The sequence below is a fragment of the Phlebotomus argentipes genome, unplaced genomic scaffold (genome assembly GCF_947086385.1).
Source record: "Phlebotomus argentipes unplaced genomic scaffold, Phlebotomus argentipes genome assembly scaffold_4, whole genome shotgun sequence".
NCBI lineage: Eukaryota > Metazoa > Arthropoda > Insecta > Diptera > Psychodidae > Phlebotomus > Phlebotomus argentipes.
In genome coordinates, this window is record NW_026776174.1 from 7,611,051 (window position 1) to 7,638,899 (window position 27,849).

At 37.3% G+C, this 27,849-nt stretch overlaps 2 protein-coding genes across 5 annotated transcripts; one reads left to right on the forward strand and one right to left on the reverse strand.

The window, feature by feature from the left end:
- On the forward strand, window positions 1–26,623 carry LOC132258194 (ABC transporter G family member 23). 4 transcript variants are annotated; one of them, XM_059755351.1, is made up of 11 exons: window positions 15,058–15,282; window positions 18,646–18,719; window positions 19,265–19,426; window positions 21,641–21,955; window positions 23,399–23,903; window positions 23,973–24,050; window positions 24,123–24,308; window positions 24,365–24,560; window positions 25,106–25,355; window positions 25,422–25,814; window positions 25,872–26,623. In XM_059755351.1, the coding sequence occupies exons 2-11, from the start codon at window positions 18,709–18,711 to the stop codon at window positions 26,044–26,046; spliced, it is 2,271 nt and encodes a 756-aa protein (XP_059611334.1). In that variant the 5' UTR covers window positions 15,058–15,282; window positions 18,646–18,708; the 3' UTR covers window positions 26,047–26,623. The 4 variants fall into 4 exon arrangements, with proteins under 4 accessions (XP_059611333.1, XP_059611334.1, XP_059611335.1 ...); XM_059755352.1 differs by having other exon boundaries at window positions 15,058–15,264; XM_059755353.1 differs by lacking the exon at window positions 15,058–15,282 and adding an exon at window positions 15,305–15,458.
- LOC132257814 (xaa-Pro aminopeptidase 1-like) lies at window positions 4,767–11,663 on the reverse strand. Its single transcript, XM_059754852.1, has 7 exons — window positions 11,474–11,663; window positions 9,244–9,376; window positions 8,689–9,181; window positions 8,398–8,603; window positions 7,108–7,532; window positions 5,980–6,466; window positions 4,767–5,131 (listed from the first exon to the last, which is right to left on the reverse strand). The coding sequence occupies exons 1-7, from the start codon at window positions 11,551–11,553 to the stop codon at window positions 5,003–5,005; spliced, it is 1,953 nt and encodes a 650-aa protein (XP_059610835.1). The 5' UTR covers window positions 11,554–11,663; the 3' UTR covers window positions 4,767–5,002.
- Window positions 26,624–27,849: the final 1,226 nt, after the last annotated feature.

Consider the following 27,849-nt stretch of genomic DNA (forward strand, 5'->3'; position numbering starts at 1 on the left):
GTGAACGAGACTCCAAGTTGTAGTTCCATAGCTTCCATAGAGTGAAATTTTTTATAGTGCTTTTAGTTTCAATCGCGACTCGATCGTAACGTGCAGACTTTTGTGTCATGGTGGAAGATTTTTGTTTAATTTTCAATTAGAAAATTCCACCAATTTCCCTTCCTTGTTGCCAAACTGTAGACCAGAGAGAGAGATATTTCCTCTTGTGTGTTTCATTGCTGGTGCATTTGATAATCGCTTATAGAGCAGTGACAAACTCTTGGAATATTTGTAAGTTTTCACTCCAAGATATTTCATCACTTGAAGGTGATTTTTTTCTTGTGGGGGAATCTTATGGATTTGTGTACACGGAAAAGGTGAAGTGTTGGCGAGAAAGAAACTGAGTAAAATCTATTCCTCTGCCGATTCGCAAATCTTCATTGGATATCACAAAAGAGGGACTCCGAAGTCACACGGAAAGAGTTTTGAGCAATCTGTGCACAGCGACAATGATGGAAAGTGTTCCGCCACCTTCGGACAAGAGGAGGCTGAAGAAGATGTTCAGCTGGACCGACGATGGAACAGGGTGAGTTTAGCCATGGACATTTTCAGGGGGGGCGAAGAGGGGGCAAAGAGTCGAGGTGGTAAATAGTTGCATAAATATGTGAAAATCAACAAGTGGTTTTAATCTCAAATAATAATGCCAATGTGTGTGCTCGCATGGAAACCTCTTCGCGCTTCAAGCGGAGATCTTGCGCACAAGACATGCTGCTGTGTGGTGTGAATAGGTGTTCAAGAAAACTCTCAAGTGACAGGAAAAAATCATCATTAATTCGTCGTTTTCACAATTTTTTCCTTCAAAAAATTTGGGAGAGAAAAAAATATTACGCAGACTTGGACGACAACCTTGGATTGCGTCTCTGACTGTGTACAAATATGTCCAAATAATATCACTACAGTATGACACAAAACGCTTTATCGAATAGGAAAAGAATTAAAATTAGGGATTTATTCAACTATCGTTAAAATGTCGGTGAATTGTTGAACTTACCGACACTTATCGACACGAAATGTGTGAAATTTCCCTTTTTAACACCAATATTTGGATCAATTCTTAGTCAAACACAGAAATGTTAAACTTAAAATATGTAAAATATCTTGCTAAAACAGTGTTTTAGAGTTTTAAGCGATTCCACAATGTGTAAGAGAAGAAAAATTGTGAAATTTGTCAAAATCAGTAATATTCAAGTTCATAATTAGTAAAACCATGATAAAAAGAGTTTACTGAGAACATAATTCATGTTCATGCTTGAAAATTAGAGCCACAATTGCGGATTGATCCATCTTGGCAAGATATTCGTGAATATATTACAGCTTCTGATCTGTCACTCAGCTTTTGACACATTCATTAAAACAACCACTGAAGGTTGTGTTAAAATTACACAGTTTAACATTTATGAGCCAGATTAGAGAATAACACAAGCAAAGGCGTGTGTTAAACTAATATAACACATATTTTACACTTCTTGTGTGACTGAGAATTGCTCTAATTATCCAGTTAGTCGATTTTAACTATATTTTTTCCCGGAAATTGTGAAGAGTATGACGCATACAAATCATTAATATTTACAACACTCTGAAAGTACCTATTTGACATTTGTTTTCTTATCAGCCATAAATTGAATGACTTCTGTAATCTGTTAGGATTTCTTCTTATTTCCTTCATATCGGCAAGTGCCGGCGTTGTAAGCAGTCAAATCGACTGAAGACATTCTCGCGAGTTGACGTACTTGACCAGGATCCGCTTTGGTTCTTTGTGACAAGAGCATTTCGACTGATTTGAATACTACTCCAAGTGAATTCGCAAGTAGTGATATTAATGTAGATTTGCTAAACATGCAAATAAAACCGACCAAAACGTAAGTGTTTTATAAACATTTCGCAATACACTGTCAACTGTCGTTCTTTCGCTACATTGGAAAATGTTTAGAGGTGGTCAAGAGTTTATGAGAAAATGGAATGTGTACAGAAGAAAAAAATCAATATTTGAGTCCCAATTTCATTAAAAACCCATGAACTTGTCGCAAGGAAAGCCACGTTGTCCTCCTTGGGCTCATTTTTATAGTAGAATATAAGATATTTAATACACTTTTTCCCTCCCATTGAGTGGCTCAATAAATGTGGAATTTCCAATATTCTCTCGTAAATGTTATTCGCGCGGAGTTGAGTGGACAAAAGCGGCGAAGAGTATTATTTGAAAATGGAGATTGCATAAGAAGGCGCGAGCCGTGCATACTGAGCGTCTTTGTACAAGTCGTGGCTCAAGAGAGAGAGTGGTCGCTGGATAATCAACTTGGCTGTTACTTGACGCACTTTAATTGAAATCCAGTATCGAGAGTGAAATTATGAACGCTACTCTTCATATTCAATTACGCACTGAGACATTATTGAAATGTTTTTGTTGAAATATTTGATCAAAAATTGTCCACCCAAAATCAATCACAAATCAATAATAAAATATCCAACGTCAAGAGTGTATTGATTAAAGTGTAACAAAAAGGAGCAGAATATTTTCTCTTCTGTATATTGTTAGATAATTGAACAATGATTGGCAATTCTCTCTGGAGGAATGCCCAAACGGGTCAAAATTCAAGGTATTTTGCTACTTCACAATTTTCACTCACGCGCCAGATTTCTACGGAGGAAAATTTCACAAGTAGAAATTTTCAGTGTTGCAAAATCACACATAAGAGCCCTTATGAGACGAACTGCACAATCGCAATTTGTACATCTTTCTCTCTCTCTGTGGCGTTGAGAAGCAATTTCGATCGGTTTTCCAAAATCAGCACAGAGTGAAAATGAGTCAAATGAGTGCTAATTAGAGCCAAATATCATCAAGTGTAAATCAATTGACAAAGCCATAGAAATCAATGAAAAAGCACCATGAACGGTTCACGGGAAGTAATCTTGATAATTCATATTTGTTTTGCACCTAAATTTGGAACAAACTCGAACCACGCGCGTCGACTTAATGATGCTTTGACTGTTATCAGCTCACGAATAATTTTAAAATTCATGGAATATCGATTAAACACCCACACTTTGAACGAAATATTTCTTACAGCAGAACAATGAAATTGGGTATCGAGAATATTCGCGCAATTCATCAAAAGGAATGAAAATTTGAAGATCAGAACATGATTAGATTCTTCACACTCACAATTTCATGAGTTTGACGGGTTTGTCTATTTTTTAGGTCTCAGTAGATCCGGTTTTTCTACAGTAGAGATTATTCGATATTCATTTATGAAAATTCTCTCAAAGCGATATAATTTTCTTCCATAATATCTCAGATTTTGACTACTTTATTGTTTTATTTTCTTGAAACTCCCTTAAATTCAGTGAGTCAACAACTTGTGGCGATCAAGGGGCAGATGTTATAGTCGAAAGTGGTGTACAGATTTTGTGGAAGTGCTAAAATATTAAGATTTTAGAATATTTATATTGCTAAAGCTTCTGTTTCAACAAAATGATGCATTTTCTAAGTTATTTTACTTAGAAAAATCAATTTTATTAAATTTCTAGGTTATGTGATCGATTTAAGACAGATTTGGTGATTAAATAACCAATAAAATCAACAAATTTATCTTTCAATTGAGAATATTTCTCTTTTCCTGGTATATTTGAGCATTTTTAGTCGAAAAAAAAACTTCATATTGACTGAGAAAAGGCTTAAAAGAGAACCATAACCTCAAAAATATCAGTTAAATGCAGAAAAATGTCACTTTGCTTGGTTATTTCTGTGGAAACATTGAAAGATTCACTATATTTACTCATTTCTAGGCTCGAAAGATATAAATTTGCCAAGAAGGATTTTTAAGTTGAATTCATAACCTCACAATTTGATCAGAGTTTTTCAAAGCATTTTCTGAAGGCAAAACACAGATTAGATTGTGATAAGTGAGAATATTTGAGCATTTTCGAGCGATAAAACTTCATGTCGATCGAGAAAAAGCTTTAAATTCAATCATAACCTCAAAAATATCTAGAAACATCCAGATTTTCACTATATTTACTCATTTCTAGGCTTGAAAAGATCTAAATTTGCCCAAAAAGGAATTTTCAAAGCATTTTCTGAAGGCAAAACTTAGATTTAATTCTGATAAGTCAGAAAAAGCAATGGAAAGTGCTTTTAAAGACGTTCTGAAGTGTATTAATTTGAGGCTTATTATCTCCTCCTTGGTGACGACAGAGTTACTTTATAAATCACCCAAAAAGTGATTTACGTTAGAAATAAATTTACCGCAAACTTAATATCTTTTCATTCGTGTCACCATAATTGGTGATTTCAGCACTTAGTTCCTAATGGGAATTACCTACGCTTTTCCCACCAATGTGCAGGTCAAATTCACATTTTTCATGCTGATGCACGAGACAAAACGTGCACAAGAAGAGTCAAAGTCAAAGCGTCAACAATATACGGATGTTAATGGCGATATCAATTGCACACGAGGCTTTAATTAAGTTGTGTGTCTGGCTCATCAAACCTATGGAAATTATCTGACATTATTGCGATATGAAATCTGCCTAACTAATAACTATTTTCTCATCTAATACACGAGGTCATGTCCATAGTTTGCAATTATTAGCGTCTCTGCCGTGAGTGAATTCCGAAGGATTTCACGTGTGCGTCGGTGAAAATGGGATTCCTTGTGCGTAGAATTTCCCTTCTTTTCCTCCTTCGACACATTGTTTGTGTACATATCACACAAGTGTACCTTATAAAGTATTCATGAGATTACAATGAATGCGGCAAAGTGATGATTAGTCAATAATCCCATACGCAGTCTCATTTTCGATAAACAATAACCAATGTTGTATCTTCTGCTAACGTCATGACAATCGCTTCGCGGAATTCCTTATTTATTCTGGATAATCTGACGTAATTTATTCACATTACATGTACAGAAAGACTGGCTTAAATCCAATGCATTTCGTCAGACTGAGTCTCGATTGTCTTCCTTCACAGCATTGTCGATTCAATGGCTTCGGTCTCAAGCAAGAGCCAATTGTAAGCCTCTTGATCTTGAGTCCTGAGCAAGTCTCCAACAGTCTCCACAACTTCTCGATGATATGCATTAATTTGTTCAGCCTAGAATTGTTAATGACAACAATGAAATGCAATATTAATCATATGTAACTCATCCATGAACTCTGCACTGCGTGGAATGAGTTATGATAAGTGGAAACTTTAATATGCCATTTGCGTCATGCAGAAGGAATGTCCAAAGTCGAATGACATGAAATTTCCTGGTCTGGAAAGTGTAATTTCGTCCAGAAAATGCCAAAGGCCGGTTTCAATTTGGGCACATTCTAAAGTGAATCAGTGATTTGGACACAAATTGGATCAGTGTGTCAGTTAATTCAAATAAATAAATAGGAAAAATACTACAGAAAATAATATTTTTTCTTTCCATGAAAAAGAAAACAGTGTTTGAGTATAATTTCAATTTTATCAACAACACATATTTCTCCAGAAGCTTCCTTCGTGCCAAAGTGATTGGAAACCTAATTTAGATTTCTTTAAATGAATTCTGTAAGCAAAAATTACTTCAGGGATATCAGCAAAGAGAGAAAAAAAACATTAAATATATCATCAGTGGAAGCGATAGCAAATGTGGTGGAAAGAGAGAAGGTTGTCTGAATTTTCTTCTAGTGAAGTAATTACACTTGAGTTTCAATGCAAAAATACAAATATTTGACCATGAACGTGCCGGTGCAATTCGACAAAAATTATTTCATGCTGATGGGAAGCATTCTTCGTTTTGTGATTCATATCTTGAAAAACAATCAAAATGGTCTAAAATTATTCTGCTGACTTTATCGCCTCTTGCCCCGTGAAATATTTTTTGGGGAATTACCGACAGTTCAGCAACTGCTAATTAAAGTATTTGCTGACTGTCTCAATGTAATTAAAAGCGTGTGAAAAAACACACTTACCTCCTCCTTTGTGATCAAGTCTGTGTTGATCATCCTGAGCTGGAAAGGCACCATTGTGGCCACTTGGAATGTATAAGCGCCACGGCCGTTGAAATCCCTCATTCCGGGTTTCCCTTCGAATTTCACCACCTGAACGATACTTTCGATGCGAATTCCAAAAGAGTTTGCCTCATAATAGCCCGGCTCATTAGACACGAACATATTCTCCACGAAGCCCGGAGAGCCGGCGGCACTGCTGATGGACGGCGGGTACTCGTGGACAGCAATGAAGGCCCCAATGCCGTGACCTGTGCCGTGGGCATAGTCCATGCCTTCCTGGAACAGGAACTGTCGCGCGAGACCGTCAAAGTGCGATCCTGGCGTGGAAGGCGGGAAGATGGCGCGATCGATGGCCAAGTGTCCCTTCAGGACGAGCGTGTACGCCAGCTTCTCCTCTTCCGTGGGCTGTCCCAGGTGGATGGTCCTTGTGACATCTGTTGTGCCATCACTGGATGAGAAATAAACAAGGATATTTTGGATTAATCTCAATCTGACTATCAAAGAATCCAACCATTTCTTAAATTTTCTTATTAACGCCACCGTTTGGAATGATGATCAGAGTGATCAGATGACCTTTTATTGTTCATCTATATAGTTGTAGATTTATTCTAGAACTTTCCAACAAGCCCAAAATAATTTACGAATTATTCCATTTCAAAATTTTCAAAACATCGTTTTTTTGACTCCAGCACCTCTAGCGATAGTGTTTTTTTAGCGAAAATGTGTTTTTTTAAAAAGTGACCCTCCTCTTTTTTGTCATATTTCGTGATGTTGAGCCCCCCTAATGTCATTTTGATATATTTTGCGAGTTTTTGTATCTTGTGCGATTACAATGTAGTTAAAAATCCATAATTAACATGCGCTTTTTGAATGTCTATCGCAAAAGAGAAGAAAAATGATCATAATTCACGTTAATCGTCTGCGTCATTGTCCATTTGCCCAAAACTGCCCATTCATTGAAGTCAATTCACTTGAGAATTTTGCCAAACGTAAGCAGAAAAGCGCGCGGCCTCAATCGTCGTCATGGTGAGGTCACAGGTTCACTCACATTTCGCGCTATGTTGGGAATTGCCATCGGGAAATACTCACGAATATTGGCCGCCTGAGTCAATGAGATAAACACCCTCGGTGGTGATCTCGAGATCGGTCTCCTCGGTGGGCGAATAGTGCACAATGGCGCCGTTGGGCCCGAATCCGCTGATGGATCCGAAACTGAGTCCTTTGAAGTAGTCCTGCCGGCTGCGGAAGTCTTCAAGCACCGTCGCTCCACTGATTTCAGTGATTGTCTCCGTGCCAATGGTCACGTTGAGCCAGTGCAGGTAGCGAATGACGGCGACACTGTCTCTCACGTGGCAATCTCTCAGCCCTTGAGCCTCCACGGCGTTCTTCACCGCCTTGCGCCGCGCAATGGGACTGTAGCCGCTCACGACGGATCGTCTCTCGGCGGGAATTTGCTCGAATGTCGCTTGGTTGCCCCCAGATGGAATTAATATGTACTTGGTGGTTTCACTCACCTGCAATTCAATAATTTGTCATGCACTGCCTTACGCTAAACTCTCTCAAGGCGTGGAAAACTGGATTGGCAGGCTCAAGCTGAGCTCTGCTCCGATGGACTTGTGATTATGTGAGATTTTACAGTGAATCGAAATCAACTAAACAATAGTCTATATCAAGGGGAGATAACACAGTCAGAAGTGGTGTACAACTCAACAGAAGTACTTAAGAAGTGGAAGTATTGAAAAGCTTGCAATTCTCCATTCCTCAGTGCTTCTTTTCACTGACAAATTATCCAAATTCTTTGGATTTCTTTCAATTTTCATCAAGATTTTCTCGAAGAATCAATCATAATAATTTTTTCTAGGTTATGTAATAAATCAAGAAAAGATTTAATGAATAATTTGGAATCTAGCACATCAATTCTTATATTTAACTCGGAAAGATTGCTAGTTTGATGCCAAGAAACACTGAAAATTGTGTTGAAATCGAACATAACCTCAAAAAGTGTCATTGGAACGTTAAAAATGTTCATTTAGAGTACTTTTTGGACGATTTTGACTCTAAATCAGTAGTTTATGTTCATTGGCAAAACATAATCAGACCATTTTGTCTTCTAGAATGCTTCGAAACGGAGTTTATGCCGATCTTTGAGTGATATTTTTGAGGTTATGATCGGAAAAGATGTCCAAAAAAGCGTTTTTAGTGCATTTTTGAAGGCATTGCATGGGACTCAATGTGGAAACAGACTACAAAATTCAAGTTTGAAAAGTGGTGTACAGTTTCAAGGTACCTTATCTCCCCCTTGGTTTATATTGATCATTACAATGTATATCACATCATTTTTATATCACATTCATTACGTTTTGTCCTACATTAACTCACCACTTTCTGCAGTCCAGCGATGAAGTTCTCGTACGTGTAATCAAAGACACAGTTTGTCTTCGACTCATCTCTAATGTGATTCTTAATGTTGTCAGGAACATTGCGATTCTCGTGGAAGAAGACGTACAAATCGTTCATCGTAATGATAACGTGTGCGTAGAATGTGGGTGTTCTGGCAAAATCTTTGCCTCGCAGATTGAGCAACCCTGTCGAAAGCACAATGAAATTGCGCGTAAGCTTCAAAAGCTATGTGTTATCGCCTGGAGTTATACGAAATTCGTGAAAGCTTACATGCAATCTCATCCAGCGCCGACACGACGAGAGCTTCGCCATTGGAACTTTCAATATCACCACGAATGACCGAAAGCTTGTCAGCAATCTCCTGACCGCTGAATCTCAATGGCTGCACTTCAAGCTCAGACAGGGTGATTTCGGGACGATCTGACCACACCAAATCCACGAGATTGTCCGAAATGGAGACCACATCGTGACCAAATGTCTTCAAGTAGCTCGAGTAGCGATTAAATTCACTCGGCGTGAAGATATTTGGATCCAATCCCACTCGAGCATTGCTGGGCAGATTGTCCCGCAGCCACTCCTCGTGGCTCTTCGTTCCCGGTACTCCAATCTTCATTATCTCCCAATATTCCGTGTCCACCTGATTGTCGGCCTGCAAATGGTATCGACCATCTACCCAAATTGCAGCCTTCGAGTCAGCAATGATGGCGAAACCATTAGAACCTGTGAAGCCACTCACATAAGCCACTCTTCCCGATCGTCCTCCCTAAAAACAACAATTCAGATTAACTCAGCGCTCATGAAATTTCGCCCGCAGCCATTTCTTACCATATAAGAATCACTTTCAGTGACCAAATAGGCGTTGACATTGTATTCAGAGCTTCTCATCACTTGGCGAATCTCCGAGAGAATGTCCGAGACTTCTTTCTCGTCTGATGGCACATTGTCAATCGTGATGACTCTGCAAAAGGATATTGAACTCTTCAATTGTCCTATCAACTCCAGAGAACTGAGATACATATGTTGAACTTATGCTTGTCTGCAGAAATTCTTATCTACTCTTGAGCCGTCTTCTTAATTGTGTGCCAAAAACCAAGCCTTAAAATCATATTCAAATTTGTATATAAAGAGCACAAGTTGTTCCGCTCAATCTTTATTCGTTTTCCCACTTCGAAAACTATTTTTCCAAATCACTGGGTTGACGATAAGCGAATGCGAGAATTTTGCAAATAAGTGAGCACCAAATATATTTGAATTCTTGCACAGAGTGTGTCATTCCAAGTGTCTCAGTTTCAAAATTATTAGAGGAAAACTGAGAGTCATGAATTGCACATACATAACCTACTCTAATAATTTCAAAATCTCTATTATTTGATGTTAAGTGCATTCATAAATGTTTCATTAATATAGTTTATTATGTCATGTTATCATTAAATGTGATATAATATCACACACCCAATATTTTAGTCGCAGAGAAATTAGACCAAATTTTCCACCATGTTGAATTCATGGTTATTTCAATGCCACTCGAAATTTGCACATTCTACAAACATAATTCCCATTTCGACCAACACTTGCAATGGAAAGTTATGCTGGGGAAACAAGACTCCTTGGAAAATGCTTCTGATCTGAATTTTCTCTTATAGAAGACCGAACTTGTCCAGGAAAAACCCTGTTTTTTCAGAAAGATAAAGAATAAATATCGCTTTAGAATATATGGGAGAAATGCAGCCCCAGAAGTGCTCTATATATAGGAAAAACAATCTGTCATAAAAGTTTTTTGGTTTCGGAGATATTTAATATAATGTGGCCAAGAAACAGGCGAATTTTTTACCAAGTGGTGCACAAAAGCTCGTTTCTGACCAACAAGAAGTGATCTAAAATTCCCATAATGTTTGACAAAGTAGTAGATAATTTCAATATGTATCATTTGAGCCCAATTTGGGGAAAATCCGTGGAAAATTGAGCGAGATATGAGCACAAATTTGCGGCAAAGCGGAGGAAAATAGGGGAAAATAGGTTCCAGGAGGAGAATCTGAGCGCCTAGAGGGCCAAGTGAGGCATCGTTGAAGAGCTAATGACCCAAAGAATCTTGAAAACCACATTTCAACGTGTGATTTTTGTTCCCTTACCAAGATTGCTGTCAAATTAATGCTGAAAACTACTCATTGAATACACTTTTTCACCTCTTTTTGTATCTCAAATCAAGGTGAGAATTGTCGATGAAAATATTTGATGGCAGTGCAAAATCTCGAGTGTCTTTTTTTAATTGTAACGAGCCGACAAATTTCGTCTTGAGCAGCAATTATGTTGCGAAACATCATTGAAATTTTATGAACTTGATCTCATTTTAGAAGAATTTTCGCAAAGATTTCAATCTTATGGCTTTTTATCTAATCTAAGCACTTGAGCAGTATCACAATGCAATTGAAAACAGATACTGTTTTTTTTTTTGAAGACTCCACTGGGGCGTTATCTTTTCAATACACTGTCTTAATTTTATGAGAGGAAAATCATAAATTTCACATGTCACTTTATTTCTTAAATGTTATATAAGAAAAATTACAAGTCACTCAGCAGAGATCATGTGAAGAAAACATTTGTCCGTTTAAGAGCACACAAATGATAGGTTATTGGTCTCTAAAGATAAATTGTTTTATCACATATTTCGCTCACTTTGATATTGCTTAAGAATGTCTCAATTATATATTATGAAATTTCTGCTAAACATCTTTCCAAGAAATGTAGAGAAATCATATACGATGATTTACTGCCAACTAACATTTCAATCGTGTTCTTCTGTTCATAAGACGTGAAGTTTGGAAGCTTTTACCGTTTTTTGTTCATTGATTGAGGGAGAAATTTATTAAATATGACTAATCAAACTAACACTTATGAATCGAAGCATTGAATCTATACATATTCATTTAGTAAAATTGCCCCTACAATTGTCCATTAGAGAGCAACTGTGGGAAAATGTTCCGCACTATTATGGCCAATGGAATAATGGTGAAAAGTGATGCTTATCAAATTGAAGGTCTTCAAGATAGTGACTTACTTGGCCACCACAAAACCTGCGCCAATGAAAACTACAGCCAAAATCAAGACACCAATTCCATAGGCGAAAACACTCCTCATTGTCACAATGGATATCCAAAGACGATCCTTTGCAAAGTCACAGAATGATGAGTTCACGTGTCGCGAAATGAGGTGCGAACTCTTCGATTTTGAGCTATCGACTGATATACGAGGAGAGATGTAATTCACACTAATCCCACTCAATTTATCAATCTCTATGTCATCGTCTTTGACGATTAATCGCATACATTAATAATGGTTGTATATGGATTCCGTTTTTTGAGCATTTCCAACTGCAAAGACAACAAAAGTCTTCTTGATCATCCACTTCAAATGTTCGCTATCTTGACGTTAATCGCCATATAATGTCTGTGGGAGAGATAAGACTGTATCTAAGAAGTGAACAAGGGTTTTTGTGAATGGATTTGGAGATTATTACGCCGTGTCATAATAGTTTTTTTCGCAAAACTTTGTCTTTATTACCTATCTAAATATAACATTTAATAGTGCTATCGAGGCAGAAAGTGAAAGGTCACTCCTGTACTTTCTTTGGGTGCAAATCACCAAGATGCTCCTCACAGTGAGACTTTCACATCTTCTCAGCTCTGCTCAGTCATTTTAGCGCGCTTCATCTGCCCAAATTGACCACCAGAGTTATGTACAAATCGCCGCGATGGCACGAGAGTGAGTGAGAGAGAGAGAAGAGAGTCTTGCAAAATTTCTACACACATAATGTATCGCACATATAGTTTAAATTTGAAGTGGCGGCTGAAACAAGGTCGTTTGTTTTTTCCTCCATCGGCGCGCGCCCCTCGCGCCCGGCCAAGACGGCAGTCTGACGCTGGACGTCGGACTCCGCTGACCGGTGGCATTGGTGGTTACGTGCTGGCCACGCTGAAATCACCTGCGCTACTTTTGTTTATCTTCATAATGTTGAAATACCGCGTAATCAATTACATCACAACCAGTGAAAGTTTCCGTCGTGTCGGATTTATATATGGTTTCTTGTGCATATATTGGTGGCACACAAGAAGGCTGCTTTTGCGCCTCGTAGATTATATTTTGTCATAAATTATAAAATCATCTCACCGAATGTGTGTCAATTGGATGCATTTGGAGACGTTCACCTACTGACACTTTCATTGTCTGGAGGAAAGTCTATTATTGTGAATCGAAGAAATTGAAAATGTTTCGTTAATATTGATGAGAAATTTGCCAAAATTACCCTCAAACGCACTTAATCTGATCTTGTTGATATTTTAAAGGTAATTGGAGAAATGAAAATAGTATTTTTCAAAGATCATTTGACATTTTAACCACACAAGTTCTAAAATATCAACTTCTTACATTTAAAATTAACTTTCTTACAACTTTTTGAAGGGAAAAAATTCAAAAATATGTTAAATAATAATGAAAATTCATTCAAAGTCTAATAACATTTTAGAAAAATCCACATTTAATATGTTTGACTGCAATTTGATTTTCTTCGAAAAAAAATGTACAACTTTAACGATTAATAGTCAAATTTTCATAGTTTAATGCCAGAAAGCATGAAAATTATTTCCATTCTGAATTATTTGTATAAAAAGAATTTCTTAGAACTCTGAAAATTGATATTTAGTAACAACAAACCGTATTAAATAGATTTATCGACATAATGTAGTATTGTCAGAATGAAATGAACAAAATTGAACAATCTTGACTTCAAAAAGATTACAAATCTTTAATATTTTTGTCTAATTCAATAATTGAAAAGCTAACCAATTTCAATCGCCTTTTATATTGGCAAATCAGCAATAACAGATACACACATCACACGCCCTAATAGTTTGAAAATTATGCCAAGGCCGAATAGGTCACTGAATCGTCTTCACGTGGCGTGGTAAGATTTCAATACCCTTTGCAGTTTTCATATACAAAGTTGTATGTAAAGTATATCTTAAATAAAAAAAACAAATCGGCAATTTAGCAATTGCTTCTGAGACTTCTGGAAGCATTAATAACACGTGCGAAAGACAATGCCTGCATATGATTTCCACCAAATAATGCGAAGAGCATCAATTGTGGAGCGATTGTCTTCAGTCAATGTATATATAGATTTATCATCTCTGAATTAAATTATAACTCTATAAGTTTGTATCAATTTTAGTTCACTTTCTGTCAGTGTTTTGTTAAGAATTGCGGGGAAATCCATTCATGCATTATCATTCGCGCATTCACAAGTCGTGAGAAAAATGTAGTTTTTTCAATAACTCGGAAGGTTAACAGAACAATTAGTTTACTCTTATGTCTATATATCCTCTAAATCGTATTCGTAGAGCCTATTGAATATCAGTTTTATGATTTGCATACAAAAAATATGCAAAATATGAAGCGCTTATTCAATTTCATAGGTTTTTCCAAATGCATAAATCTTTTTTTCTCAACATTTTCGAGCATTCCGATAAGATTTCGTACTTTATTGGTAACAAGAATTCTTCAGAAAAATTGATAAAATTCTACGAAGTGATGAACTTCTTATATTTCTTACAGAAATTAATTAAACGAAGTAGAAAAAATTTGCAATTAAGGTGTCGTTGCAACTTTACTTTCATAACATTTTAAATAAGTTGTCAAAAATACAAATTCATAAAAAGCTGTTGCAAGATTATGATTCATATTATTTACTAATATGGGGAATTTATCAATTATTGTTTTTTGTCGTGTTAAGACGAGAAAAGCCGGAAAATTCACATGAAAACCAAGAAAATAGACAATTATCATGTTTTTAATCTGTCATCTGACATTTAAGAGATCTTCCCGGACATTCCGGTTAGGAAAATCTATCAAGAATTCCATCGGAAACACTATTATTGTCACTATTTCGTCCTGTTGAATACATTCTTCGTGTTTGACAGCTGATATTAGTATTAAATAAACCCAAAATTTGCCTTGCAACGCCTTCTCGTTTGTATCTCAGTCGTACTTCACACTAGCGCCGCCAGGCGGCCACCAATATAAACTATCAAAAAGTTAAATCGCACTATCAAATTGATAACTTTTACGAACTTAAATACGAATTCCGTACTGTTGCAACGACCCATAAATTTACATAAATAATATTTATTATCGTCGCCAAAAAGCATTTTAGATCAGCGAGAGTCATTCGCTTGTCGCCTCTGCTTGCCAAGTGCAGAAGCACTCAGAGGCTCTCCTCGAGACTCAAGTTTCTCCACATCATCCATGACACTAAATGCGAAATCGCTGGCAAAAGAGCTTACACTACAAGCACAGGAGAGTCTCATTTGCTCAATTTTTAATGTATTTCCATGGACAAGATGGTATTTGCAGCACACACACACACAAGTCTTGGTTTGCACATAACAATATTCCAACACAGAGACAAATCGGTGGATTTCTTTTTGCCACTGCAGATTTAAAAAAAAAATTACTCAATCATGTTGTTGTATTTAATATTATTTAATTGAAACCCCTTCCACGCGAAAGCTCGACTCCAAAAGTCGCGCCGTGTTCCAAGCTAAGCGCGCCTTTTTACTGCTGCACAAAAGCACTGTCTCCAGTCGCTTTCGGTTCGTTCGCCATTGAGGATGTCGATTTCATAACGCTGTGTGTGAATTCCTTCAGTTCTTCCCAATTGTCTCTCTTATCCTCTCAATGATTTCGACCCGGGACGGAGTGTGATTGACTCTCTTCTCAGTGCTGTGCTATAGACAATTAAATCCAGGATACCGAAGGACATTGCAATTAGTTTTAAGTGTTGCGTCGTCAGTTGTGAGTGAATCTCAATAGGTGCACAATCAGCAACGCTCTTGGATCTATCGCTGAAGATTTTTCCTTCTCATTTTATTTTAACATTTCCAATACGCCACGATTGTAGTAAATCCCAAAAATAAGCCACCTTATCGATATATTCCAACTCTGCTTAGGTGGCTTAAAACTTAGTTGTATTGCAAGTGAATGGAAATGTAATTCATTTAAAATGAGTTTCACGTACATAATGTAATTGCGGATATTTTGCCAGCATTCGCGTTTTTATGTACAATCAACTGTTGCGTGGAAATAAGAATTTAAATAATATATTTTTTCGGATAAAATGTGGATATTTTTGTCACTACCAGATAGAAAAAAATATATAGTTCAACCACATTGAGTGGTATTAGAGAGGATCTGCGTGTGGATGTGTTAATTTCATTGGAATTTGGAACTCACTCTATTTTCCATATTTCATATTGTGCAATTCTATTGCAAAATGATAGACTCATTGGCAACGCGACTCTCTTGATGGTTGTATATTTTGCTGTCGAAAACATCTTTTCTTGTGCTGGATGGAAGTCATATCGAAATGACACATAAAAGAGTAAATTCTCTTTGTGCTGATTGCTTATGAAATCATTGGAATTGCTTGGGATTCGACGACTTTTAATGGAGAGAAAAAAAAGCCTTTCTTCGTGTTGTCCACAATAGCCATTCTTCTTGTGTGTTGAGGCATTGTTTTGGGCCAAAAGCGAGGGAATTATCAATCCTTCTAAACTATCTGATGCATCATTTTCCACAGAAAACACCCGATCTTGGTGCAGTAATTGCTTCTCATGTTTGTATATACAACAAAATGTGCGCTTGTGAGGTGTATAAAAGTATCTTTAAGCACATATCATAGTGAAGAAATCGAAAGTTAAAGGCCTTCGTAATTATGAACACAAAATATAATGTAAGAAACGCGTTTTAATCCCAGTGTTTTAAACTCTGCAATACATAAAGAACCGACATTCGTTCACTTCATTAATAAAAAATTTTGTGATATTTTATTAGAAATTTGTCATCATGAAGAACTCAGAGAACTTCAGAGTGTGGAATTTTGTGTTGTTTCTCAATTTTACTCCCCCAAAATGACCAGAAATCAATCTGAAAATTGATGGGAATTTCTCTGACTCACAGTCAGCTTGACAAACACTATTTTTTGGCGGAAAAATACTGCATTTCACCACAGGAAATTTCCAATATATCTTCCTGATTCTCTCTCGTCGTCTCTTTTGCTTCTACGATGTGAAACTCTTTCGGAGTTTCACATTAATCACCGTGTTAACTCGTGTACCGTTGTTTTGAATTCAATGAAAACCACATTTATTTTTCCACCAGTGGAAAAATCGGTCTGGAAAAGCTGCATTAGCGTTGTATAATTACTCATTCCCACTTAACTTCTCCACTGTTGAGTGTTCTGAAGACAAAAAATCACCCGAGAGAGTCCAAAGGCAACAAACGACGCAATATTACTTAGAAATTCTAATGAAAAATAATGAACAATTTATTGCATACACGCATGTCGAAAGAATTTTCCGGTCTCTGCAGTATCTTGAGCTGTGCAGTCCCAGAGAGAGAGCTTTTCTGTGTGGAACAGGAAGTGGGCTTATCCTTCATTTTTCCAATAAAATGCATGAACCAGTCATTAGGGTTTTTCCTCTGAGTCCTCCTCACATTGGCCAAGTATAGTTTCGCAAAACTCCATTTAATGTGTCTCTGTTTGCAACCAATTTTTCATTTTCGTTTCAACGAGCAATCATTTTGATTGCATATATTATTTATTTTCCTCTGAAGTCGTTTGCAAAGTCTTTTGTAGGGTAATCAAATAATTGTCAATAAATAGAATGACATTTCATATACAAAATGCGGAAGACACGGAGTAAGCATAATATTTTTGCCTTCATTTCAACAGATATTCAATGTAAAGAAACAACTGTGGCAGTGCACGATGAAAAACTTGTGTTACAAACATTCATAAAATCGACACGGGAAAAATCTAAGCGTATTCAGTAGTTTCCGAGGGGTTGATAATATGGATTTTGAGTGCCTCAGCATCAGATTGTGTCTTCACAATCCTCCGTTTAAGATTTAAATCTCAGAAAATATGCCCAAAAAGACAGAGTCGGGAATTCTGTTGCGAAATTTAGAGAAAAAGAGTGGAAAATGAAGGACAAAAATATATTTTAGGCGTCAAATTGCCTCGTCAGGAGAAGTTTTATATATAAATATATATATAAATTTGTGTTTAATTACAGAAATTAGAAGATTTTGCGAGGAAAATGTATTTTGCGGGTAGAAAAAAGAATTTTAGGGTTACTTTAAGAAGAATATTGAGCAATTTAAGGACACTTTACGGTGTTTCTTTATTCTCTCGACTACAGATTTTCGTCAGCATTGTTAAAGATTCTTTTATGTGCAAAAATCAGGAGGTTTTTCCCAGCTTCACACTCGTGTTTGTCGTAAAACCTTGCGTAAAATCGTAAAAATCCGATTAAAGATCAAAAATTTGCTACTTTGAAAGCTTTTCAAGCAAGAAATTCGGTTTTATGTCCTTAAAAATTGTGCAGAATTATTTTATAAATATATTTAGAAGAGATAACAAGATAAAATGTCTGTTTTTTTCAAAAGTGACCCTCAATCCTGAATATTAGCAACCCCTTGGAAGTTTCTTAGTCGCCAACTATAAACGTTGAAAGGGTCTATTAATTTGTTAATAGGCTTCAAGTGTTACAATTTGAATAGATTTTAACGCCGCATTTTATTTGTTTTGCATCTCACGACAACACACTTATCAAAGCTAATGAGTTGGCTGTGAAAAATACATCAATTTTATCACATTTTCCAACAAACATCGCGGAATTATATCAAGGTCGCAAGCGAGTGTCAATCCTCTCAGGTGCAAAGTGCAATTTAAGTGATTTGTCAAGAACAGCGAATCACCTTTAATCAATAAGGAATCTTATGTGTTATGATTTGATTGAAACACTCCGGATTTGTCACTTGCAATCTATCAAATTCACTTCAAGCTCAAGACTGACAACGCAGCCTTGCAAGGCGGATTCACTGAAGAGTCGCTCAGTCTGTGCGAAAATATCTTTGACAAAATGTGTTAATTGCACTTAACACCTTGATGACTATCTTATAATGCGCTCAATTGTATTGAAGTTAAATATTTACGACTAGACAATTGCGAGAAAGTCGTTACATGCTTCGAAAACAAATAGTTTTTGTGAATTAAATTAACCCAAATATTGACAAAAAATATCCACAATTTTTCCCCATTGAGACAAAGGATTGAAAAATCAAAAAGAATCCTTTCTTCCTTTCTTCCCGCCAAAAAACAACAACCAACAGTACGCAGAACTGCGACTATTGCTAGTTTCTGCTGACAATTAAGCTAGGAGGAATTTTACAATAATGTTAATAACGTAAGTAACTTTGTGCTCTTGAAGTTCTCTTGACTTATGTATCTCATTTCAGTGACCCTCAATGAAATTTGTGCAATGAATTTCAAAGGTCTCTTGAAGATTAATTTCATCACCTCGTGTAAAATATTCGTCATATTGTTCAGTTGGGGCATTAAATGACGTGATTCAAGTTAATTATTTATTTTTACAGTGAATTTATGCGTCAAAACACTTTGAATGAGCTGAAAATTCAACTTTTTTTGAGAATGGTGAAATTTGTGGTTGAAATTATGAGTCTAAAGAAACTGATTAATTTCTCTAAATCAATTTATCGATGTGAGGAAACACTTGTGTACATATTTACGCAATTATTTACTCTTGTATATTGTTGTGGCTCATTGGTAAAATGGGGTTCGTGTCTTGATGCGCACTTAAATCTTTCGTTTTTAATCCAATTAATTACGGGTGTTCTGGGTAAAAGTATGTGCATAAGTGATTAATTGTGGGATGGAAGTGTACCGAAATGAATGGAAATTAATGCCAATCTCTTCTCTCGTCCTTTTCAGAGGCAGTGATACAAACGTAACGACAATTGAGGATGGAGGAACCATGTGGAACAGACAGCAACAGGCGGTGTCTGTGCGGCATGCCTTCAAACAGTATGGATCTAAGTCAAAACCAAATCAAGTACTCAGTAACCTCAATATGACAGTAGCCAAAGGGACAATGTAAGTTGAGCAACGAGTAGAATTTTTCCACTTGACGCATTTAGTCTGCGGTTTTACTGTTAAAACTGCGAAAAGATGATGCATAATTGTGTGATTTTTCTTTTTAACCACTTTTCCTGACTCGTGCGTATAATGAATATTTCTTTTTTTCCATTTGCAACCAAGGCAAACTGGAAGGTAGCGCATTATTTATTAGAAAATTCCCACAACAGCCGCCGTAATTAATCATAATGCAGCTCTGAGTCAAAAGTTTTTAAAAAGAACTCCGTAAGTGCATTTGTGTGGCGTAAAACGATTTGAGAAACTCTTCTACGTGTCAGTTTTAGAGTAGTCAAGCGGATTTTGCATCTCTTAAGCTGTTTTTTTTTTTTCCTAGTATAATTGTGAACAAATTGTGCCTTGTTTCTATGCCAGACATTAGATTGCTAATTCAAGAATTTATATAAGGTAACACTAATGAACTTTGACTGCAGTTGATGATATTAATGAAGATAATGATATAATTGAGACGAACACATCATTGAGACGGCGCTCAATTGCGTTTTGTCGCAATGGCAAAGCAATTTGCCGCTCAACACACTTCTGACAATCTCTGTGTATTTTTTTTCATACATTTTGACGATCGCAGAGGCAAGCGAAATTCTCTTTTAATTGCTATCTGTACGTTTTCAATTGTACGGCTAACATTGTCACCACTTCCGAGCTTTTGTACATTGAAAAGTAGCGTGAAAAATCCGCCAATTTGTCACAATTGACATTTTTACAACAGAAAAATGCAGGAGAAATTTTTCTACTTCTTTCAATATTTCGGAGCAATTCTCAGTAACACACAGACGTGTTAAAGTTCAAACATGTAAAAGTTTAACATCCCAAAAGAATAAGGAAAAACAGACCTTGTTATTCTCGCTAAATCAGTGTTTTAGAATTTGAAGCATTTTTACAATGTGTAAGAGAGGAAAAATTGTGAAATTTGTCAAAATCAGTAATATTCAAGTTCATAATTAGTAAATCCGTGATAAAAAGAATTTACTGAGAACATAATTCATGTTCATGCTTGAAAATTAGAGCCACAATTGCGGATTGATCCATTTTGACAAGATATTCTTGGATATTCTGCATTTTCTGATCTGTCACTCAGCTTTTGACACATTCATTAAAACAACCTCTTGAGGTCGTGTTAAAATTACACAGTTTAACATTTATGAGCCGCATTAGACAATAACACAAGCAAAGGCGTGTGTTAAACCAATATAACACATTTTTAACATTTCTTGTGTGACTGAGAATTGCTCCATTCATCATGAAATTCACACAAAATATCAAAAGGCGGTACTAAATTCATGTCACAGAGTGTTAAATTCGAGAGATTCCCTCGAGTTTTCCTCGTTGCGATGATTGTTGCATGAAGAATTCGTACAAGAAATGCAAGACTTCCACTACAATCTAATTGTGCAATCTCATGGCATGGAAACACACTTGATTGATCATCAGTGGATCAGTTGAAATCGATCGTTTGCTGGGACTTTTTTTCAGTGTATTGGCGCTCGTATAAAAATGATTTGTTGGCAGAAAGAGATACGTAATATTTTATGTATAGGCTTTAAATGGTATATAAACGAAAATGTCGAAATATTGTTGTGTAGTCTAATGATTTTCCTAGCGTTGGGCCAGAAACACCGCCGCGCGCGCGCGGAGATAAAATGTATTTATGGGGAGTTGTGAGACTGGAAATATTATTTAATGGGCGCAATTTCTTATGAAAGACATCACAAACGATTTACTTTTGAGTAAGGTCGTTACATAGTGGCAGATATTTTTTCTTCTTCTCTCTCTTCTCACAAGAAATGGAGGTGAAATACATGTGAATTCGTATGCAAAAGTTCAGACATCACATTGCATCTCCGGTGATGCGAAGTGTAAATGGAGCGCGCGAGTCGGAAAAATGAAGATTGAAAGTGAAATTATATACTTTCACACGCATTAAAGCTCGGACTTTCCATTGTACGAGCGCCACAGACTTTATGGTTAGCCGATGACACTGCATTGAAGTTGATAGTGTGTACATAACATAAGCGAGCTGAGTTTAATCCGTCCAAAGTGGGTCAATGTCACACGAAACTCCATATCGCGCGTCTGAAGCAAAAGTCGCAGATTTACATGCTGTTTGTCTTTCTGCTCAGTGTCTCTCTTTCACATTCTCAATGCTTTCAACAGATATGGCCTCTTGGGTGCTTCTGGATGTGGCAAAACAACCCTCTTGTCCTGCATCGTGGGCCGCCGGCGTCTCAACTCTGGCGAAATCTGGGTGCTGGGCGGCCGGCCGGGCACCAAGGGCTCCGGCGTGCCGGGGGCGCAGGTGGGCTACATGCCGCAGGAGATCGCACTCTATGGCGAGTTCACCATCAAAGAGACAATGATGTACTTCGGCTGGATCTTTGGCATGCAGACATCAGAGATTATGGAGAGACTTCAGTTTCTCCTCAACTTTCTCGATTTGCCCTCGCAGAATCGTCTCGTGAAGAACCTCAGGTGAGTCCTGGCAATCAAACACACAAAAGAGGTCATTTCCACGCATTGACATCGCGCAATTTGAGAGGGGATGAGATATTAAAAGTGGCATAAATTACCCAGATTGAATGGTTGATCGCGTACCAAGGCCGCCAGCCAATTAATACATCACAGATAGACACTCAAGACACTCCAACTGAAGAATGCTCATGTGCCGAAACAATATGTCTCAACACTCTTTAGCAGTCTTATCGTTTGCAAATCGTCTGCGTGGAGTGAATATTTTATTGCTGCTATAGAATCAATCGTCGCAGTGTTTCGCTCATCAACAACAAAAGCAAAAGCATCTGAATATCAATTGACATCCATGGAGATTTCTTCAGTATTCTTATTTGAGAATACTTAATTTCAATGAATAAAAAACTCTCTCACACCATGGAAATGCACAACCTTTATTTGCTGTGTGCACTTTTGAAATTGTGAAGAGATGCAATTCCCAGGCAAATCAATTCAATGACCACGAAATCACAATTGAGCTTTCGGAAAATCAACGAAAATAATACTTTCAGTTGATTATTTGCACTGCAAAACCTTCTATTTCAACAAATTGAGGCATTTTCAACATAATTCTGTTTAGAAAAATCAATTTTACTGTTTTTTTCTAGATTATTTGATTGATTTAAGACAGCTTTTTCATATTAAAAAGCCCTTAAAATCATGAAAATTGTGTTTAATCTATTTTTCTTGGTAAAGTTTAGCTTTTTCTCTTCAAAATAACTTCATATTAGGTAAGAAAAAGCTTAAAAGTCAATAATAACCTCAGAAATGGCGTTTCTGTCTAGAAAATTCTATTTTTGCTTAGTTATTTCCGCGATTTGTGCTTAAAAGTGGCAAATTTAACGTCATTCTCTTGTAGAAACATTGTGTTCTTGGCCATATTCGTTGATTTTCTGGTGTAAAAACATTCAAATTAGTTAAAGAAAGATTTTTGAGCCGCATTCATAACCTCACAATATGGTAAAAAAAAATTTGCACATTTTCTACATCCGAAATCTAAGCATAAAGTCAGAAATTTGTATCAAGAAATGCCTTCAAATACGTTTACAAGTGTCTGGAAGTAATGTACAGATTTAAGGCATATTATCTCCCCCTTGGAGTAAATTGCTGAGCTTTTGGGCATGACAAAGAGGCCAAAAAGCAAAATTATTACTCTGGATAATATGTGGAAAAAAGAGAATTGCTGTGAAATGAATATAGAGAAGCGCGTGCGAAATGATCAACAGCGTTTGGCGCTTCCATGTACAACAATGATGATTGATAAATTGTATGGGAATGTATGAATTCGCTCGGCGGGAGTTACAGATTTCTATTTATTCCATGTCATGCTCAAATGCGGCGCACACAAACTTATAGCGATCAACACGCGACTGTGCTAATGTCCATCGCGTTCGTGTCTCTTTGCAGTGGTGGTCAACAGAGGCGAGTGTCCTTCGCCGTGGCTCTGATGCACGATCCCGAGCTGCTCATCCTGGATGAGCCCACGGTGGGTGTGGATCCGCTCCTGCGGCAGAGCATATGGAATCACCTCGTGCACATAACCAAAGCCGGCCAGAAGACAGTTATCATCACGACTCACTACATCGAGGAAGCCCGACAGGCGCATACCATCGGCCTTATGCGCTCTGGTCGACTTCTAGCCGAGGAGTCGCCGCAGGTGCTCCTGTCCATGTACCGGTGCCAGAGTCTAGAGGATGTCTTTCTCAAGTTGTCGCGGAAACAGGGTGCTAATGGGGCGGTGGCCACGACGGAACCAATGAACATCAGCAACAACATCTCCCTGTCAGCCTTAGCCTTTGGCAGCAAGAAGGACAATCCCGTGTATGTGAGTCAAGAGAGTGGCGTTGTGGGCCTCAACTTCCACCAGAGCAAAGAAATCCTAATCAGTGACTCCAATGGATCCACTATTGGAGTGAGTAAAACCGCGGAATTTGTGCGCCAAAGACGAGAAATTCTTACAAAATTCCACCATTTCTTCCAGATTAATGATGCACCGCCACATCCTCAGAACACAGCGATTGATTGCGACGATTGCGGCAGCTGCTCGAATTGCTTCAACGTAAGCAACACGTGAATTTGCCCTCAAAACCCCCGAAAAACTACCCACAATTCTCTCTCTTTCTCCCCACAGATTACCTCTCGAGGAAAAATTCGTGCACTCCTCCAGAAGAATTTCTTACGAATGTGGCGAAATGTGGGCGTCATGCTCTTCATTTTCGCTCTCCCAGTCATGCAGGTCATACTCTTCTGCTTGGCAATTGGAAGAGATCCGACCGGACTCAAGTTGGCCATAGTGAATCAGGAAATTGAAGGAGATGTAAGTCGATTTTTGCATGGTGAAAACCTTCTGGAGATTAATATCTTCTCTTCCAGAACTGCACTTTCAATCCAGGATGCAAATTCGGCAATCTATCGTGTCGTTATCTGAGCCATCTGAGCAACAATATCGACCAGAACTTCTATCCAACACCCGAAGACGCTATAAATGCCGTGAAAGCGGGCGATGCTTGGGGTGTTCTCTACTTTACAGACAACTTCACAGACGCTCTGGTTGCAAGAATATCGTTGGGTGAGTCAATAAAATATGCCTTAAATCTGTAAAGCTTTTTCAGTCACTTTTGAGCGCCTTTCAAGACATTTTCCATCGCTTTTTAGACTCCTTTGACTGTTTTTATACTCATTTCTAACTTATCAAAGCACAAATTAAGGCTTTTTCCGTCTCAAAAAGGTTAAACTAAACTAAGTGCTTCACTAAATTTATTCTTTTCAAACCTGATAATGAGTAAATATAGCAAATATCTTATTCTACTGGTTAATCAGAGTGGAATTTACGATTTTCAAGCACAAACTACGAAAATAACTAAGCAAAAAGATATTTTTCTGCTCTTTTCTACTAGTAAAATTGAATTAAATTGATGTTTTCCGTACACAAATGCTCAATTCTATACAGAAAAAGAGAAATAATTAGATTTATTTAGATTTTAAGGGTTATGTAATTATCAGAAACTGTTTTAAATCCTTTAAATCCATCACATAACCTAAAAAAGTTAAGAAAAAAATCTTCCCCTTGAGTCCTCTAAAGGATCTCTGTTTATCTCTGTTTGGCGATTGCAGGAAGAGAAGCTGATGATGAGACTCTGGATCAGTCGGAAATCCGCGTGTGGCTGGATATGTCAAACCAGCAGATTGGCATCATGCTGAACAGGGATCTGCAGTTGGCTTACAAGGACTTCGCTCAGACCTTCCTCAAGACATGCGGCAACAATCCCAAGCTAGGAGACGTGCCGATACAGTTCAAGCAGCCCATCTACGGCACGAGTGACCCGTCGTTTACGGATTTCGTGGCGCCAGGAGTCATCTTAACGTGAGTGTGCAGATTGAGAGTTTTCTTGTCAGTTATCTTGACCTGCTTTTCGGCTGCTCTCTGCAGAATCGTCTTCTTCTTGGCCGTGGCTCTCACGTCGTCCGCCCTCATCATCGAGCGCACCGAAGGACTTCTGGATCGCTCATGGGTGGCCGGCGTGACGCCCACGGAGATCTTGTTCTCGCACGTGGTCACCCAGTTCGTGGTGATGTGTGGCCAGACTGCCCTTGTGCTCATCTTCATGATCCTCGTCTTCGGCGTGACCTGCAACGGTGACATCTTCTGGGTCATCGTGCTGACACTGCTGCAAGGCCTGTGCGGCATGTGCTTCGGCTTTGTCATCTCTGCCATCTGCGAGCTGGAGCGCAACGCCATTCAGCTGGCTCTGGGCTCCTTCTACCCCACGCTGCTCCTCTCCGGCGTCATCTGGCCCATCGAGGGCATGCCCGAGTTCCTCAGGTGAGTCAATGATTGGCATTGCGCCCACGGCACGCCACTCACACCTCGTCCTTGCAGGTACATCTCCCTGGGACTCCCGCTCACCATGGCCACCACGTCGCTGCGATCGATGCTGAGCCGCGGCTGGGAAATCACCGAGCCCGACGTCTACTTTGGCTTCATTTCGACCATCCTCTGGATTGTGGGATTCCTTATCATTACATTGACAGTACTTAAGTTCAAGCGAGGTTAATATAGTACCTATTTATTTGAGTGTTAAAATTAATTATTGTTAATTTTTGTAATGTGTAATGGAATTAATGCTTTTGCGGTGTACAATAATTTATCGATATTTCCATGATTAGGTTTTTTTTCTGTCTGCAAATAATTGCACTCTTTTCTGGTGCAAACACAACAACAACAACAAGAACACAAGAAAATCAACAATTTGCAATAGTCCACTGAATCTATCCGTAGATTCTGCTGGTCTGGCGCAATTAGTGTGAATGTTTGGGAAATTTTTGAAAGTTTTTTGGGTAACTTCTTTCCAATTCACTTCCTTCAAAATCCTGTTTCACTCTTTGTATTTCTTTCTTCATCTTCTCTGAAATACCCCACTTTTGTCTTCTATTTTTTTTTTAAGTCCTCTTTATTTAGTGGAGAAAGAGAGAAATGGTTAATAAGAATGTCTGTGATTTTTTACACACAAAAAATCATTCTGTATTTTTAAAATAGTTTTGAAGTCCATATATTTTCAAGTGTATTTGTAATGTTAATAGGGGAGAATGTAGATAATATGAAATTGATTTATAATAAAATTATTAAAAGGACATCTCGCAATTTATTTAATCATCTCAGCGACACAAAATTGAGTCACATTTCTGAACAAAAACAAAACCCAAATTTGTCTGCATGAAATAATAAAATCTCTGTTGTTTTTTCTTCTGCTTCTTCTTACGCAAGACTGTCGAAACATTCTGTTTTCTTTTCAATGTGATGAAAATAAAAATTGTTGCAAAACGATGTGCAAAACAAATAAATGAATGAATTCAACAGTGGGCGAATTGCTGAATTGCGAAAAATTATTCCAATAGAAATTTTATCGCTTCACTGCCATTTCCGTTTTTCAAATAATCTTATCTCAAGACTTATCTCTCAACTCTTTATTTAAGAATAATAATTTCAATAAATAATTTGAGTCAAGGGAAAAGTCACTCGTCAATTTTTGAGGAATCTTAATGAATTAAATCAAATATTTTAATTTTGATTCTACTTTTGTGTGGAAAGAAAAGCAAAATTGGAATAAGAATAATCAAAAACTGTTTATTATCCACGTTAAATTGCAAAAAAATCAAAAATGTAATATTATTTCCGCACATGGACGCCAGAGGGCAGCAAAGTTAGCGTGAGGGACGCTAATTATATCGCATTTTCTGCATAATTTCCTTTATCTTCTCACGCATTCTTACACTTTCTGACTTCCTGGCGTAATTCTGGTGAGGAGAGGATGAAATTAAAGGGTGAAAACAACACTTTTCGGGTTATTTTTAAGTTTGAAAGATATGCAGAAGTTCCAGTTATATTTCACAAAGATAAATTCGGCCCAGTGGTTAGAACGTTGGCCTTTTACTCCTCATTTATGGTGTTTGAGACCAGTTTTTGGCATATTTTTTCACTTTATCCTCTTTTTTATGCTTTTTCATACCATAATTTTGGCCGAAGGATTAATTTAGATGTTAAAACGCCTCTAAATAATACATAAACCACCTTAATTCCGGTAAAATAAAATGTGCAAAGCAAAATATACAATTTCTTGATAATATTTTAATTCTGGGTATCTTAAAGGGTAATAAAAGATATCAAAAACAGTAAAATAAGTTAAATAATTCGCTAAATTTGCCATAAACTGAACTCGAACACCTAAAAGTTGCACTGAGAATGCCGATCAGAACTTCTACATGTCTTTAAAGTTTAAACTATTGCCCTCTGTCGATAATATGTGAAGAAAATATTCAAAAAAAAATTCAAAGAAATCTAATATTTAAATATTCTTTGA